The sequence below is a fragment of the Rhea americana genome, unplaced genomic scaffold (assembly GCF_003343005.1).
Source record: "Rhea americana isolate MKP2758 unplaced genomic scaffold, rheAme1 scaffold_4, whole genome shotgun sequence".
NCBI classification, from domain to species: domain Eukaryota; kingdom Metazoa; phylum Chordata; class Aves; order Rheiformes; family Rheidae; genus Rhea; species Rhea americana.
In genome coordinates this window covers 1,839,768-1,854,764 of record NW_028186534.1, presented here as the reverse complement: position 1 = coordinate 1,854,764, position 14,997 = coordinate 1,839,768, and the positions used below count along the sequence as shown (strand labels likewise).

The window sequence follows — 14,997 nt, the reverse complement described above, 5'->3', positions numbered from 1 at the left end:
ACTAGTATGATCGCTCTCGTTAGCCCCCACGTAAAGGCACACAAAGAGACTTTTGGAAGTTTCCCATAGCAATTCAGCAACTGGTACTCTTAACTCAAGACAGAGGGAAAAAAAAAAATCAAGCCTCCTTGGGCAAACGCACAGATGCTGCAGTAACGTCGTAAAGTGTATGTTGACCACAAGAAACACGAGAGCCCATTTCCGATACGAGTAACATTTAAAGCTAGTCCACTTCATGCCACCTAGGGAACTAGGAGGCCAAATTCAGCGATAAGCAGTTGCAAATTGCACAGACCTCTGTAGAAACCACATCTGCTCGCTAGTAACTGCACATGGGCTCTTGTTCCCCAAATTAAAGGGAGCRCTGGGTGCTTGATTGCATCTTGGCTCTTGATTACAAAGGCATCAGCAGACAGAATTAAACAGAATTTGCTTCCTGGCCTATTTAGCATCCTTTGGGTGATGGGTTAGAGAGTAATCAAGGCTTAGGACACTTAACATTTGTGCCAAAATCTGGGGGAGGTGGCGCAGGGTGGTGTGTGTTTGTTTGCTTTTTAAATCAAGGTATTTGCAACCAGTGATAAGGTTTCCCAAAGATCTGGCCAGGCTCCAGATGAAAAAACAAGCAGCGAAAGCGTATGTAAAAGCAGCTCTGCGCTAGGTTATAAGGCACTGCCTGAACCGGCTGCCATAGCAACTGCTATTAAAGAAAGAATTAGAGCGTTCTTCACGGAAGTAGGAAAACTCACAACCAATAGGCGTAAGGATGGGATGCAAAGCAAAATAAGAGAGCATAAATATAAGCAAGTGGAAAAAACGCAAAGGAACCAGAACCAAGGCCACTTACACAGGTAGATGTGCTCTTATGTTGTGGAGATGCCTATAAATAYTTAGGATACCTAACTCCAACTTAATTAGCAAGCATTTTAGATGCAGTTGATCCTGCCTTGAGGCAGGAGGTGGATTACATGACCTCTTGAGGCCCTTTCAACCTCTATTTTCCATGATTCTAGGAGGAAGAAATCTATACCAGCTGAGCAGAGCTGGCCTGAATCCAGAACAACAGGAATTTAAATCTGAGGGGGAAAAAATAGATTTAATCCACTTTTTAAAGTTCTCCTTGACCAGAACCAGCAGAAAGTAGAGCCAGCAGCCATGCTAAGCCACAGCCAAGTTCTTCCTGCTCGGAGTCTGCATTCAAGCACAGTGMTCTCCAGTGCATTGAGATAAAGCAGGCACGCAAAGTTCAGCGCTGCCAAGACATGTCCACCTCCAAAAATGAAATACCACCAGTATTAATTTGCAAAGAGCTGCATATTTGCCTCTGCGACTGTGCTGTTCTTGCACACCACGCAGATGCAACGACGCTGCGTAATGCAGGGGAACGTAGTGCAGTGAGCTCTGATGGGTGATCAGGCTACTGCATTACGTACTTGGGGTAAAACTGGATTAGATATCACAACACAGCACTGCAGCAAGGCAAAGCCTGGATATCGGAGATCACAGCCAGCACAGGAGGATAGCTGAGACTTCATCCCAGGTTGCTGCTGCTTATTATGCAGAAGATACCGGAGGTCCCTGACTGAGCAGTTATTTATGTTCTCTTGTTTCTCTTTATTGGAGTGGGACAAAACATACAGTTATCTGAGTGCAGGGAACAGCACACACYGGGAAGGCAGCCAGGCAGGCAAGAAACACGTCGACTGCAAGAAACCCTGTGTCACAGCCCCCGGAGCGAAGAGGCGGCCGTGCGAGAGTACCAGCTTTCCACGGCGCTGTCCCACCAAACGGGTGCTGCTGTCCGCATTTGATGCGACCGACATCAGTGACCATCGCCTCACTTCAAGGCCTTGGTGTCTCTCACCTGTGTGGCAGGACAATAATGCCCCCTTCGAGGGAAATCACAAGGAAAAACAAGCTGGGAGGTTACTGGCTAGAAAAGCCACCAATATATCAACAAATGTTACCAGGCTCAGATGCGGAGGTTCCGGCTTCGCCATTTGGCAGCCTGTAGATAGCAACAAGTAAGCTGCAATCCCAGTTTGCCGTGGTGTCATCAGAACCAGCGTAGCCAGGACAGAGGACTGAAAGGTTAAACGTGAGGGATTTGGCGCCTTGTTGTACGCGTGAACATCCCCCAAGCACCTAGCTGAACTAAGGTACCACCAGTAATCTGCCTTCAGCTGACAAAAGCCAGGCCGTTCCCAGCTACATCCCGGGCTCTCCCCGCTGYGACTTGGCTGGGTAGGGCTCGCAGAGCAGATGGTGACCTTACATATCCCACCTGCTGCACCTTGCGAGCACGGCCGTAAGACTATCAGCCTTCACTCCACAGCGCCTCGATTTCCTTTGGAAAGGGAATATTCCCTACTTACAGATGCATTAATAAGTGACCACCAACGATACCAACAATCCAGAGAAACTCCTAGTTTGCACCGAGGGATGGATAAAAACTCTCATGGCCATCTCTCAGATGAGCGAGGACCTGCAGGACAGCAGCTACACTCRCACCAACACTGCCTATAGCGATGGCAACCTCACATCGGCACCCCGTCTGACTGGCACGTACAGTCAGACAGCGGTACAGTTAGTGGCTACACAGGGGTGTACTTGGCCAAGCGCTCCAGGGAATACTGCACACTGGTGGTGCCAATTTTAAACACACGAGCAGTCTTCCTCCTCCCAGTGCWCTGGACAATTGCTTTTCTTGGCTGAAGAACTGAAAATGTCCCCTTGAATGTATTCTATCCTCGCAAAGAAACAGTGGTATAGGGATCCTGGCTAGATTTTTTTTTAAAAAAAAAAGAAAGGATTTGAATTGCCTCTAAACTTTCAGGAGGGGAGGTTTTCCCTTAGGAAAAACTGATTGACTTTTACCATTAGTTCCCCCCCCCCCAAAAAAAAAATGTTTACCTTTCAAGCTCTTCTGGAAATAGAAATAAATAAAATTCCAGGAAACCAAAAAAAAWTTTTAACTTGTTATGACAACAGAGTAAGTTGTATATTCAATATTGCTTGTGTTCCCAGATGCCATCTAGTTATTTGCCATATGTGAGCTACCCACGTTGGTATCAGAGGCAGACTGCGTGAAAGAAGTCAAGCTAAATGTGGCCAAGTATGTGAATCCAGTTTTGGAATACATATCAACCACTATTAAAAAAATTAACAAAATTCATCATTGCCAAGAGCTCCCACTCACAGCTTCTTGAAGAGAATGGATTTCATTTCCACACCTTTGGCGCGTAAAACTCAAAACTCATGTTTGTTATTGAACAGAAACCTTTCATTTATGACTTGAGTCATTCCCCAAATACACAGATATACACTCAGACTGCTGGAAACAAAATAGATTTTTTTCAGGGCCCTTCAAAGGCCACAAAACCCAGGAGAAAAAGCTTCTCAGACAGATAAACGCACTTGCTCACAGAGTTGGACAGCGCACAGGAACTCCATGTAAAAAGCTTCGGGAGACTAATAATGTGGGTGGAAAATTAAGGCACCTCATAAAAGGTTTTTAGTAACAAGGGAACAGATCACATCAACTTGGAAAGGTTAACGAAAGCAATTTATAGACACTAATTAGGGCCTCTTTTAAAGTGCCTTTGCAAAGGGCAAGGTTGGTTTTATTCTGAAATGGTGCAGAGAGCACACGCAAGGAGCTGCCTGGGGAGGGCTGTGCACCTTGCTCACGAGGGTTCACCACACCTGCTCTTACCATACGCTTAYGGGGAGATTCAAGAGTCATAGCGAAGGCGAATATGGGGGATGCATTTATATAAATAAGTGTTGCAATATTTGCACGCTCCCCAGGCAAATCTCCACCAGGTGAAATCCTGCTTCAGCTCCCCCTGGATGGGATCAGTGAGTGGTGGAAAAGCACTGGGGGGGTTGAAGGAACCGGCACAACCAAAGCGATAGTTTGCTGTTCTGCGACCTGGAGCTGCTTCGCTGGATGCCAAGTCTAACGCGATCAGYGCAAGCGCTCGTTATCAAAGGGTTTCAAAGGAGCACCCTTGAGTTTCTGTTTGCCTTCTGGCTCACACAGGCCATTAGGACTCGCACGCTTAAAAGTCTCCAAGAACACTGTCTTACTTAACTTTCTGGCTCTGACAAAGTTTTACTTACAGCATAAAGCACCAGAATGTGGAAACTGAAGTAGTTAAGAGCTGAAAAGCACCGCGTGGCGATGCCTGCCAGGAGTCTCGGCTGGGGAAGGCAGGGCAGGCCTCCGGGAGCACTGCTCTCGTTGGAGAGCTGGAGAAACCAGGGCACTTTCAGCACTGTTGGAAGGTGAATTTACCCTTAGGAGGCTTTATTTCTCAGCTGGTTTACTTAAAGCAACTCAGCTTGCCCCATAACTAACTTGAACATCTCCAATTTTTGTCATTCAAGTGGAAAAACTCTGTGCAAAGAGGCCAAAGGAGCAAAGCACAGTTCCAGGCAGCAAATGCCACACGTCTTTACAGGGAGCCATTTTACCCACCCTGGGGACTTCTTTTTTTCAATTTACAGAATGTCATCTTCTCTCTCGGCTCCTCGGGCCTGCTTTTACAGGAGTTCAGCGATGTAGAAAGAGCTGGACCTGACAGCCCTGCCGCGCACTGTTCCCAGACAAGGTGCAGCGGTGGGAGCGGCRAGCCAAGCTCCCCTCCCGCTGCCCATCTCCGCCTGGGACCTCGCAGGACTGCCTCAAAGGGTCTGAGCCTTCAACAGCCCTTTCGATTTCTTTGCAGTTAGCAGAGTAGGTTACAAAGCACTGCAGTTCCCCTCCGCGGCCATTAAAACAGCCCACGCGACACTGCCGCTCGCTAGAAGCTCTTCAGAAGCTGCTGTCAGGACACACCATCCTCCACTTTGTAGCTCTGCTCTCATCTTTTCCTTCCCAAACCTCACAGCTGCAGAGGTATTAGCAGTTTTCTATCTTGCACCACTGCCAAACTTGCCCAAAATAATCTGCTAAGAGGGAAAAGGTTCAGCAAAACCACAGCGGGGCCGGCTGCTCTGCCCGGCTCACACCGCCCRGCCGCCTCAACACCGCTCGGGAACAGGGCTGGGTTTTGCAGGTCGGCTCAGCGGCAGAGGAATAGCCCAGGCTCCGAGGAGCATCCTGCCCCCTCTCACCTGCTGGATGGTCCTTATAGGCTACTTTTTCCCAAGCGTCCAGCCAGCTCTTATCCTGCAACGGACATGTCTTGTGACAAGGGCAGTGCTGCCAACCTTCATTTTCCTCCTCCCGTCTGCTGCAACTGCTTTCCCCCATCCCACGTCTCAGCGCTCGAGGAGTTCCAACCCCAAATGTCCCAGCGGTCTTCTCGCCCACTCAACGCCTCCACCGTCGCCCCGCGAGCAGGGCGCACCGCGACCAGGGGCTGAGCACATCGGAAGCGATCCGAGCGAGGCTTCAGGAGCAGCCTGCTTTTCGAACGCGGGCTGTTTGGACAGCTCTGCAGGCAGAAGAGGCGCGCGAGGAGCAGGGCAGGGGTCGCAAGCGCTTCGGCGGCGCCCCTGCCCRTCGCACCTCGCTCGGGAATTCCCCAGCGTGCATCCCGATTTCCAAGTCGGGACGTTTCTCCGAGGCGTCGGCACCTTGCCCGGCCCCGTCCACCCCGTGCTGGTGACAGCGAGCGGCCGCCTCGCCCCGAGCCGGCCGCTGCACCCTCGCGGGCGGGCTGCCAGCACGGCTGCTCGCTGCGGCTCGTGCCTGGCGCAGCGCGGGCCAGGCCTGAAGACACCGCCAGGGCCGCGCTGGCTGCCCCAAACCTGCTCCTCACCCGCTCTTTTTCAGCATTTCCAATTTCCAAATGAACGCCTTTCAGGCTGACACTTGGTTTTGAGAGCTGAGCAGAACAAGTGCTGCTATTTCAATCACACCTGGGAAAGACGCYGGGGTGGGGAGCAGCCTGCTTGGTCAACAAGCCCATGCCCTCAGGCACCCCGGGTCATTCTCCAAAGGACAGAGCAGGATTTTGCGTTCAGKCGCTCCATCCTACAGGGCTCTACCCACCCCTTCCATGGGGAGGTCACACCACAGCACAATACATCTTCCTGCCGAAAGGCTAACTCAATATACAACTTTGCTTTCTCTTCCTTAATTTCATTCCACAGCGCCTACTGCCATCCTCTTCGTTCCAATTCAGGAATGACAACGTCAAAAAAAATAGTAATAATACAAAAAAAGAAGCAATTAAACACCCGCTCAAAAGAAACTTGGAGATAACCAGTGCTAACTGCACCCCCAGGTCTTCAACTTCCTCACACTAACTTCTCAAGTTTTTAATCATTTTTGTTTCTCCTCCCTCTCCACTTCCCACATGGAAACAAAGGATGACTCAGAAGCTAAAATAAGTACCTGAAGCCTCCAAAAGGCCATGCATTTGCTTATTTTGGCCTAGGGCATTTGGCAAGGAATTTTACTGATCTGACATCTTGGTTTGATTCTGACCCTCCTTCCCTCTATATTGGTCAGATAGCACAGAGGGACCCCAGCGGCGCCAGAACCTGGCTATACACTACTTTTAGGACTTAATCGAGTACAAATCCATCAAGTGTGAATATTTGTGGCATCTGAACAATTCAGCTACACGGGGGAAGCAACTGTTGCACCGGGGACATGATCCCTCTTTAGCCCTCCCTCTGCCCTCGCTAGCTAGTTGAGAGACTGCACAGACCACGGCCATTTTTCCACCAAGCAGTGGAGCGCCCTTATCACATTTGGTTTAGCTAATACCGCATCAGGAAAAGGAACTGATCATTAGAACCTAAAACCTGCTACCCGGGCTCAGCCAAAGGCAACAGCTACAGATTAAAAAGGCCAAAAGAGATCTGCAGCCATGGATTTCCCAGACAAGAGAAGGGACAAGGCTCCAGCGGCAAGCTCACTTCCTGCCTGCCAAACAGCGCAGTATCAACGGTGGCACGCGGTGCGAGGCTTGTCCACAGGACCACTGAAGCTACCACGCTAAAACCCATCCAGTGCGCTCCAACTGCGTCTGCACRCAGCTGTCAGGGTGCCCAGCTGCCTCTGCAGGTACAGTGCCTGCAAACACCTTTGCCACTTGTGTCCCCTCCAAAATAAAAAAGCATTTTTCACGAGACAGACAGCAAATGAGTTTCCTTCCAAACTGACCACCTGGCACAAATCCAAGGACAGCAAGTGTGAAAAGCAAAACCGGGAAGCCGAGCCTCGAACAGAAGAGTTGGCCTCATCGCGCCCCTGCGCGTGAGCACCAAGCACAAGTACCCACACCGCATGCAGAGGTGTGTAATGAAATATTCATTACCCGCCCCGGCGTTCTGACGTGTCACCTGCAGGTGGGCACAGTTTAAACCTCACCCAAAAGCTGCGCACCCCAAGCCTTACCCTGTGCCAGGTATCTGTCAGCACAGACACAGGCGACGCAAGTCAATCTGGCATCTCAGCTGGTTCTAACAGATACAATTTCACAGCACAGCTCTAGCTGGCTTCTCTGTTAGGGCTTTCCAAGAAGACTAGAACAGTTAAGAGTGAGAAATGTAAGTTCAGTAGAGCAGAGAGTTGGAAGCCAACTGTTAAAACTTTAAAGCAAAGAAAATACAAATAAAAGCTCCGTCTCCAGAGCGCTATCACAATTCTGCTCTCCCAGAGTGAGGCTATAAACGCACGTAAAAGCATAGACACAAAGCATGGCTTGGCAAAACATAGCACAGCTGCACGAAATGCACCAYCTCGACAGGGACAATCCATCACAGGAGCACTCTGTTTCCATACAGATGGAAAACATGCCCTGGTGGGAGGTGAGGGCAAGTTATGGTGGGTAAGGGGCTTTCTTAGAGACAGCAACACAACTCAAGGGAGATTTCCTACAAGGACAAAGAGGTCCTTTCCTTCCACCCAGCTTCTTCCCACTAAAGGCCAAGGAACCTGGCTATACCCCAGCCCACACCTACCAAGTGCAAGTCRTGTTCGACACCTGTTGCTGAAGGGCCAGTAATGCAGGAGGACACAGTTCAACAAGGTGGCAACCTGGCCTCTCTCTCCCTCCATATCAGCCTAGTACGTAATGCATCTTGCAAAAGAGATGCTAGAAAGGACAACAGGAACCTTCATTAGCAGAGATACAACCAAATTGGCCAGGTTTCCTAAGTATCTTCAGTTCTTTGTGCTACACCAAGGGATCAGACAGACCACACTGATTTTGCTACCTGTCAGAACAGCAACCCCAAAGGCTGTTCCAGGTCTGCCCTAAAAAATGGAGGATGTTGTTATCTCTCTGGGAATGTTTGTCCTAGTTTCCTGGCAGGGGTAAGACACTATCTTGACAGGGACTTTACGAGCAGTAGTGCACAGTGACGGGGTTAGTGGAAACCAGGCAAATATGCTGTTAAATCACGAAGCATTTAGGGAGAGGTAAGGCGTGTGGATTTCCATCACTTGTGGATATCCCCAGAAATGGGAAAGCACACGGTCACCCAGGGCTTGTAACAGCGGACTGGGAAAAACGGCGACCACCCTTCTCGTCCCAGCCCTATTGCTGATTTGCTTTACGGTCTTGGGAAAGGCAGCTCAGGGCTGCCTGCCCCGTTCCAGGAGACGCACAGACCTGAACTGCTCAGCAATGTTTAGAGAAGGCGTCTTACTAAAAAAATGTTACTATGTTGCAATTTAAGTGTTCTTCCTGTATTTCATTCATAAAAATCATAAGGAGAATTCCAGCGGCTGTTGTAGGAACAAAACCCCAATTATCTCATTTGGAAGACGAACAAAGGCCAATTTCAAGGGTCCTTTCCACAAGGCTGAGAAGCCTTCCAGGCCTGCCAGAAGTGCTGCTGGGGGCCCTGACACCAGAGCTCAATTTGGCTATTTCCAAGCCATTATTTGAGTCCCGGCTCCCTAGAGCTTATTGRTTTTCCCCAGTGTTTTGCTGAGACTAATGGGCATTGACTTTTAGACATTTTTTTACCCTTCAGTTTCTTAACCAAAAGCAAAGCATTTTGATCCACTTGAAAATGATGCAATTAAACCAATTTCTAAACAATCTGAGGTTTTCTCTTCTGTGGAAATCATTAAACGAAGCCACGATTTTCAGACTTTTCCATGGGGAAATAAACTCATATACCCAAGTAGCTCTAACTCCATCCTCCAAACAGGGAAACTGTAAGGATTTACCCTGACATGTAAATTCCTGTGACGGACTTCTAGAATACCATCGAAATMGGCACACTCAGGAGGCGAGGAAATGTTTCACGCCTTTTGCAAGTGGTAAGTGTGAAAAGAGAAAAAAGATCTTGCTTTTCCCAGACCTTGGTCATAATTTCTGTCCTGTTTCCCCACCATTGGTGTGCCCACTTTTGATGTTAGTCTAGACAGTAATGGTGTGCAGGCTTTCAGCACCGCGGCCCAATGGCTCTGCTGGAGACAGCAACACGTTAGAGGCCAACACCATGCTATGCATAGTGCAGCCAGTATGGTTGTCAGCACAGGTGCCTCTGCACTACCAAAGAGCCACATGGACCTTATGAATAGCCAAAACAGTAAGGAACTGCCAGATACAAGTACCCTACCTTCCTCTAAGTCATTCCTCAGAGAAGCCTCCAGTAGAGCAACACTGGCTTCAAAAGATACTTTCTTTCTGTTAACAGCACTTCTTCTCTTCTCATGCTTCCGCTTCTTGTGCTGCATCTCTTTCTCATACTGTGCCCACTTCTTCAGCTGTTGAGCCCTCCGTTTTTGGGCTGCCCGCAGCCTCTCCAAGGTGGGCACCTTATCCAGCAGCTGAAGCTCTGTCAGGAGATCCACGTGGGCATCCATCACTTTAGCTGAGAGAGGAGAGATGCTAGAAATGATGTCCTATGGCAGGCCCTCTGGATTGCAGCTGCCTGGTACTATACCAGTATCTTGGGGCCAAGCTCTGAATGGTCCATTGCAGCGTCTGCTGAGAATACAGTGGAACCCTGCAATGAGAAACAAAGTGTGAGAAACCAAGTCTTACCCTTCCATGCAGAGAAGCAGCTAAGATCAGCCCACTGGAAAACTCAACAGGCAACACCCACCATCTCAAAAGAAGGCTCATTTGATTGCATTTTAATTGCTTTGTTCTTCTCACTGGCCTTTGTAATTCCACCTCTCATCCATTCTAAACACCCACTTCTTCAAGTGAAATCCTCTTGATTAAGTCATAGTTTTATCACACATTTTATTCACTGCTACAGTTCAAGGTAGATGTCTCATTTATGGTCAGGAGAATGCCCTTGTGAGCTATTAAATAGAGATCTACGTAGTATTTGAGATCATTCCACAGACCGCTTCAGAGAGATYCATGTACTGAGACATGCATCCTATTCCTCAGCCGACCCCCTCCAGCATAACTCTTGCCCCCTCCTCTAATGGGATTCCCAATACCTAACCAGAGCTGCACTGCACCGATGTATGTTGGGAGTCCTCTCCACGAAGCACTTTAGTCCAAACARCAAAGCCCAGGGCAGAGGGGAAAATCAGGTATAAGACACAGCAGTGGCTGAGCCAGGAGAAGAACCATGGGYGCTGAATCAGCCCAGTGCCATAGACATCGTGCAAGGCTGTCCCAGCTAAATGAATGATAAGCTGGAGGGCTGTGAGGTTACCCAGCCCATATCTGAGGTCCACGTGGGGTTGTTATTGCTTACCGGTGAAGCTCCCCAGAAGAGCTCTACCTAACGGGGGCATCATCTGCTCTCAGCCCCTTCTCGTATCAGCTCCTTCTTACCACCGCTCACATTGAGTGCTTTTGCCACAGAGCCAGAGTAACAGGATGTGGTTCTTACGGAAGCATTATTAACTACCTCAGCTACTTCAGGATACTGGGGTTTGTGTTCATTTCTCTTTTGCCCTTAGATTTTCTCTTCGCTACACGTTACCTCATTCTGGTCCAGCTGTACAGCACTGTAAAGTCTCAAATGAGCGCAGAAATGAGCACAGTTAAACCGTGGGACTAGACTCCTGGTGGGACTGACACATTAATGACCACTGAACAGCACTACCCACAGCCACTTGGGAGACTTGCACGCAGCCACTTAATCACTTGCCCTCCATATTTAGRGAACAGTCCAACAGAAGAGATTAATCTGAAATAATGTCAGTGTTGCCAGCACGTTGAACAAATATGTTCCAAACACCACCATATAGCACATTCAGTGGCAAGGTCACCATGCCTATCAAATCAAGCTAAGTTACACATAAACACATAAAATAAAAGCGCTCTTAAGGTTCAGCCAGTTTGAAAAATAAAAAGTTGATGGGGACAGGAGGCAATAAGGAGCTTAACTATCTGCAGATACCTGAAAACCCTCAATGTGATGGCTAAAGCAGATGACTGAAGACACTCCTTCCTCAACTTTCCCACCCCAAAAGAGCAAGAGTAACAGTCTTGTAAGTGAAAGKATGCAAAGCGTCTACAGGAAAAAGAGCTGAAAAACAGAGGTAGCTAGAGAGAAGTGAAGAGATCTGGTCAGATACACAAGCTCCACCTACTTAACCCCAGTTAGATAAGCCAGGAGAAGCCACAGTCCCAGGCCTCTTCAGAAAGTAAAGCGCTGTGAGCAGCAGCAGAGCCCACCACATCCCAGCGAGTTTCGCAAGACTGACACATCCAGTCCATTCCAACGTGGCTGCAGACCTTCCACAGGGYTTTGACCTTTCCTATAAATACCTCGGCAGACTGACAGCAAGACATGCTGTTTCCTCTGCAAGATAATTGGTTTGAAAACTGCAAACAAACAAACTCAGCCAAAGCACACAGGTACATCCTAGCCAACGCWTGCAGGTGCTTTCCTCAGTAAAGGCGCTAACAGAAGGCCAAGGGTAGCTTTAATGGCACCTGCAAATCTTATTTAGAGAGTTTCAGAATAGACATGAACAAAAAAATTTAGAAATAGAAAGCCAAAATATTGTTTCCATCCCATAAGAACTTAAGATTTCAAACAAAACGTTTCAGTTTCACATAGGGACAAATCCAAATCCTTACAAAGTTTTTCATAAGACAGAGACTTGCCCCCAAATCACCAGCTGCCTAGTAATTCAAATACTTGGCTGAGATGGAAAATATCAATTCAAGATCGTAGTCTAACAGGAAAAATGAGACACCGGTGTGCTATGGTTCCTCCACAGCATGAAAGACTGTCCTATACAGCTCTCCTGGGTAGTTGCCCATCACCCTCCCCATCTTTGATGAACCAGGATTCCTCTTGGACCTCAGAAACCGTTGCATAAACACAGCTCTCTTCCAAAAAGCTTTTTTTCAGTACAGGTGCATTTTCTAAGCACACGCATTTTTTGCTGAAAAACTCCTTACCAGCTCTAGTGAACTCTGCTCTGTACAATATGAAATCTGCCCCTTGCAAACATTCTTTAGAAGGTATCTTTTTTGGCGATCTTTGTTCCAGTAACACACACTGCAGCCCCATTTACAATACCTCAAATGGCTGGAGATAAGGGCAGGAAATGCCTCTCGGCATTCCACAAACAAGCTCCCACCCAGCTCCCTTTCCAGGCACTTTTACCATTGTTTGCTGAAAGATGAACAAATATTTTCCAAAATATACCTGAAGCAGAAACAAGGGCCAAATTCTGCATCCTTATTAAAGCAAATAAATCTTACTTCAGTGCTTCTCTGTTTACCCAAGAAAAGCAATAAGCTTTCTTCATGGAATTAGGACTGCATCTTGGAAAGCACCACAGGACACCATGAATCACAAGAGAAGGGGAAGAAGCGTGATTTGCTCTACGTGTCCATGTTTTATCCTTTCCACATACATCTTGTTATCCAAGAGGGGATAGCTGGAGGGGAAGCTCCATGAACACAGACACCTYCTGCTCCCGAATACGCCAGGCCATTTTTGACCACCTAAGAACCAGAGTATCCTCAAAACAACCAATAAACAAAGGTCCAAAAGATCAAAAGGGTCTCCCAGAAGAATCCAGGTCAACTTCTCCCTCGCTTGGGTATAACTCTCCTAGCATACTCCCCAGATCCCAAAGCCTCATGAAGATTTTGGCTCTGCCACTCCAGCTGCTTGTTTTCAGATGACCTAGTTTCCTCACTGTAACAAAAATGGCACATCTACTTGTCATTGCACAAACTGGTCACACTAATTATAGCACAGTTACAGGCCCAAGCATTTGTTTACCTGTAGAGCAACACAGAAGTTGGCTGTGTGAGTGTCTGTGGTTTGCAAGGCATCGCATTTTGGTTTCCGCTCTATTTAAAGAAAAAAAAAAAGTGCTGTTTCTCATGTTTGATTCAGTTCAGTTTCCATGAGCTCAGCAGTTCTGTTTCGAGAGGTGCAGAGCACATCCTGTGAGCAGCATGAAAACACAATGCGGACAATAACGGGTCTATTTTGGGGCCAAAAGGAAGGAGAGACGCTCACTATTGTGTTGCATTCGGGTGATCTCCGCTTTCACGGTGTTCCAGCAGGAGAGGGTCCACTCCAACAGTGTCAGAGATCACTCCCTACAAAGGGCATTCAAATGCTGGCAAGCACAATCATTACAAAAAAGAAAAAAGTTGGCATTTCCTGTACGCTTTACCACACCTTAAGACAAGATTTGCCATACCAAGTTCAAAGAGATTATTTGGGGGTGCTGGTTACTCACTTGCATTACAAGAAGAGATCCTGATTCTGTGAAGTGACAGTTTACCAAATCACTGAAGGGAACAAATTGACTAAACTGTGCGCCATACCACCAGCCCTGCCTGCTGGTGCCAGGGACTAGCAGAGCCCTTGSATTCACATAACACACACTTTTTCTTATCACACAATTTAGAAGCTGGTTCTTACATTCCTCAAAGAGGAAAACCAAGTGCATTCATTTTCCTGTTCCAACGAGCGCTCAGAGCCTCCCTAGTCCTTCATACAAAGCATTCAGCTTGCAGACACTTTGCTATAACATTGCTGAGGATGGAGTTTCATCCATGAAAACAGGCACGTTGCCAAGCAATGATGGAAAGCTGCCTCATCTCCCTGTCAGGCAGTTAAGCAACAACTAAGATCCCCAACCCTCCATCACATCTCCTCAAGGCACTACTTAAAGCACAGCACGAAACCAAAGCAGAACATAGACACTTGCAAGAGTCCTTMATTTAAGTGTTATCAACTAACTTATTTTTTATTCCACTTAAAAAAAATAAACAGAAACACTKACAGAGTAACCCTTGAATGGGACACCTTGAAATGAAATCATAAGGTAACTAAAGAATTTTTCCAAGACGTTCAAGCAAAGGTAAAACTGAATGCCTACATATGGGAGTAGCCTCTTCTGAAGTCAAGGAGATCATTCTCATGCACTGGATTGCTTGTGGGAATGTACGTTTGCAGGATCGGCCCCAGCTGATYAGGTGAAATGTCTGCATTTACAGAATAAAGTCAAGTCATTGGTATAAAGAGTGACAGAAATAGCCCTCATCTCCCTACTCCAAGTTAATCTTCTCTCCAATGGACTTGGAAATCAAACAAGAAAGCCTACAGTAGGGACCTGAGCTCATAAGCAGCCTGTGGAGGAGGTGACTGCCAGATTTATTTCATTACCATAAATTCCTAGACCATGTCAAAGTGAGGAATTTCCAAATTTATCCCCTTCCTTCACATCAGTGCCCAGGCCACTCTATGCTATTCCTACCCTCACAGAGTGCTGGTTGACTAGCTGATTACAGCTCTTGTGCCAAACTGACCRTCCAAAGATGAGAACTGGGATCATGAATTCACAGGCTCCTCTTTCAGGCATCGCCCTTAGGATCTTCACTGGTCATCAGTATGAACTGCCAAGGATCCAAATTCTGCATCAAGGTTAGGCTACTGGCCAGTACCTCACCAAGCTCTGGTGAGTAGCAGAACAGCTTTCATTGCTCATTACTTGAAAAGTGAAGAGCTCATTGACAGCACAGCAGCAGTAACATGATGCAAAGACAGCCCAAGAATAGCACCAGAAAACCACCAAGAGTAGGAGCTGACAGACTGAGGGAGARGCAGCAGCAGAGAAAGAAA

The 14,997-nt window shown here is 47.6% G+C and overlaps 1 protein-coding gene across 4 annotated transcripts in view; it reads right to left on the bottom strand.

The window, feature by feature from the left end:
* Window positions 1–14,997, bottom strand: part of PPP1R16B (protein phosphatase 1 regulatory subunit 16B) — a 60,325-nt gene that overhangs the window by 31,291 nt on the left and 14,037 nt on the right. For 3 of the 4 annotated variants that reach the window (XM_085313934.1, XM_085313937.1, XM_085313936.1), the window contains exon 2: window positions 9,541–9,930. In XM_085313934.1, coding sequence (XP_085170060.1) covers window positions 9,541–9,787 — 247 coding nt within the window. In that variant the 5' untranslated portion in view covers window positions 9,788–9,930. Of the gene's footprint in view, window positions 1–9,540; window positions 9,931–13,140; window positions 13,212–13,383; window positions 13,460–14,997 lie in introns of those variants that run through there. The other variant, XM_085313935.1, reaches the window with a different exon arrangement.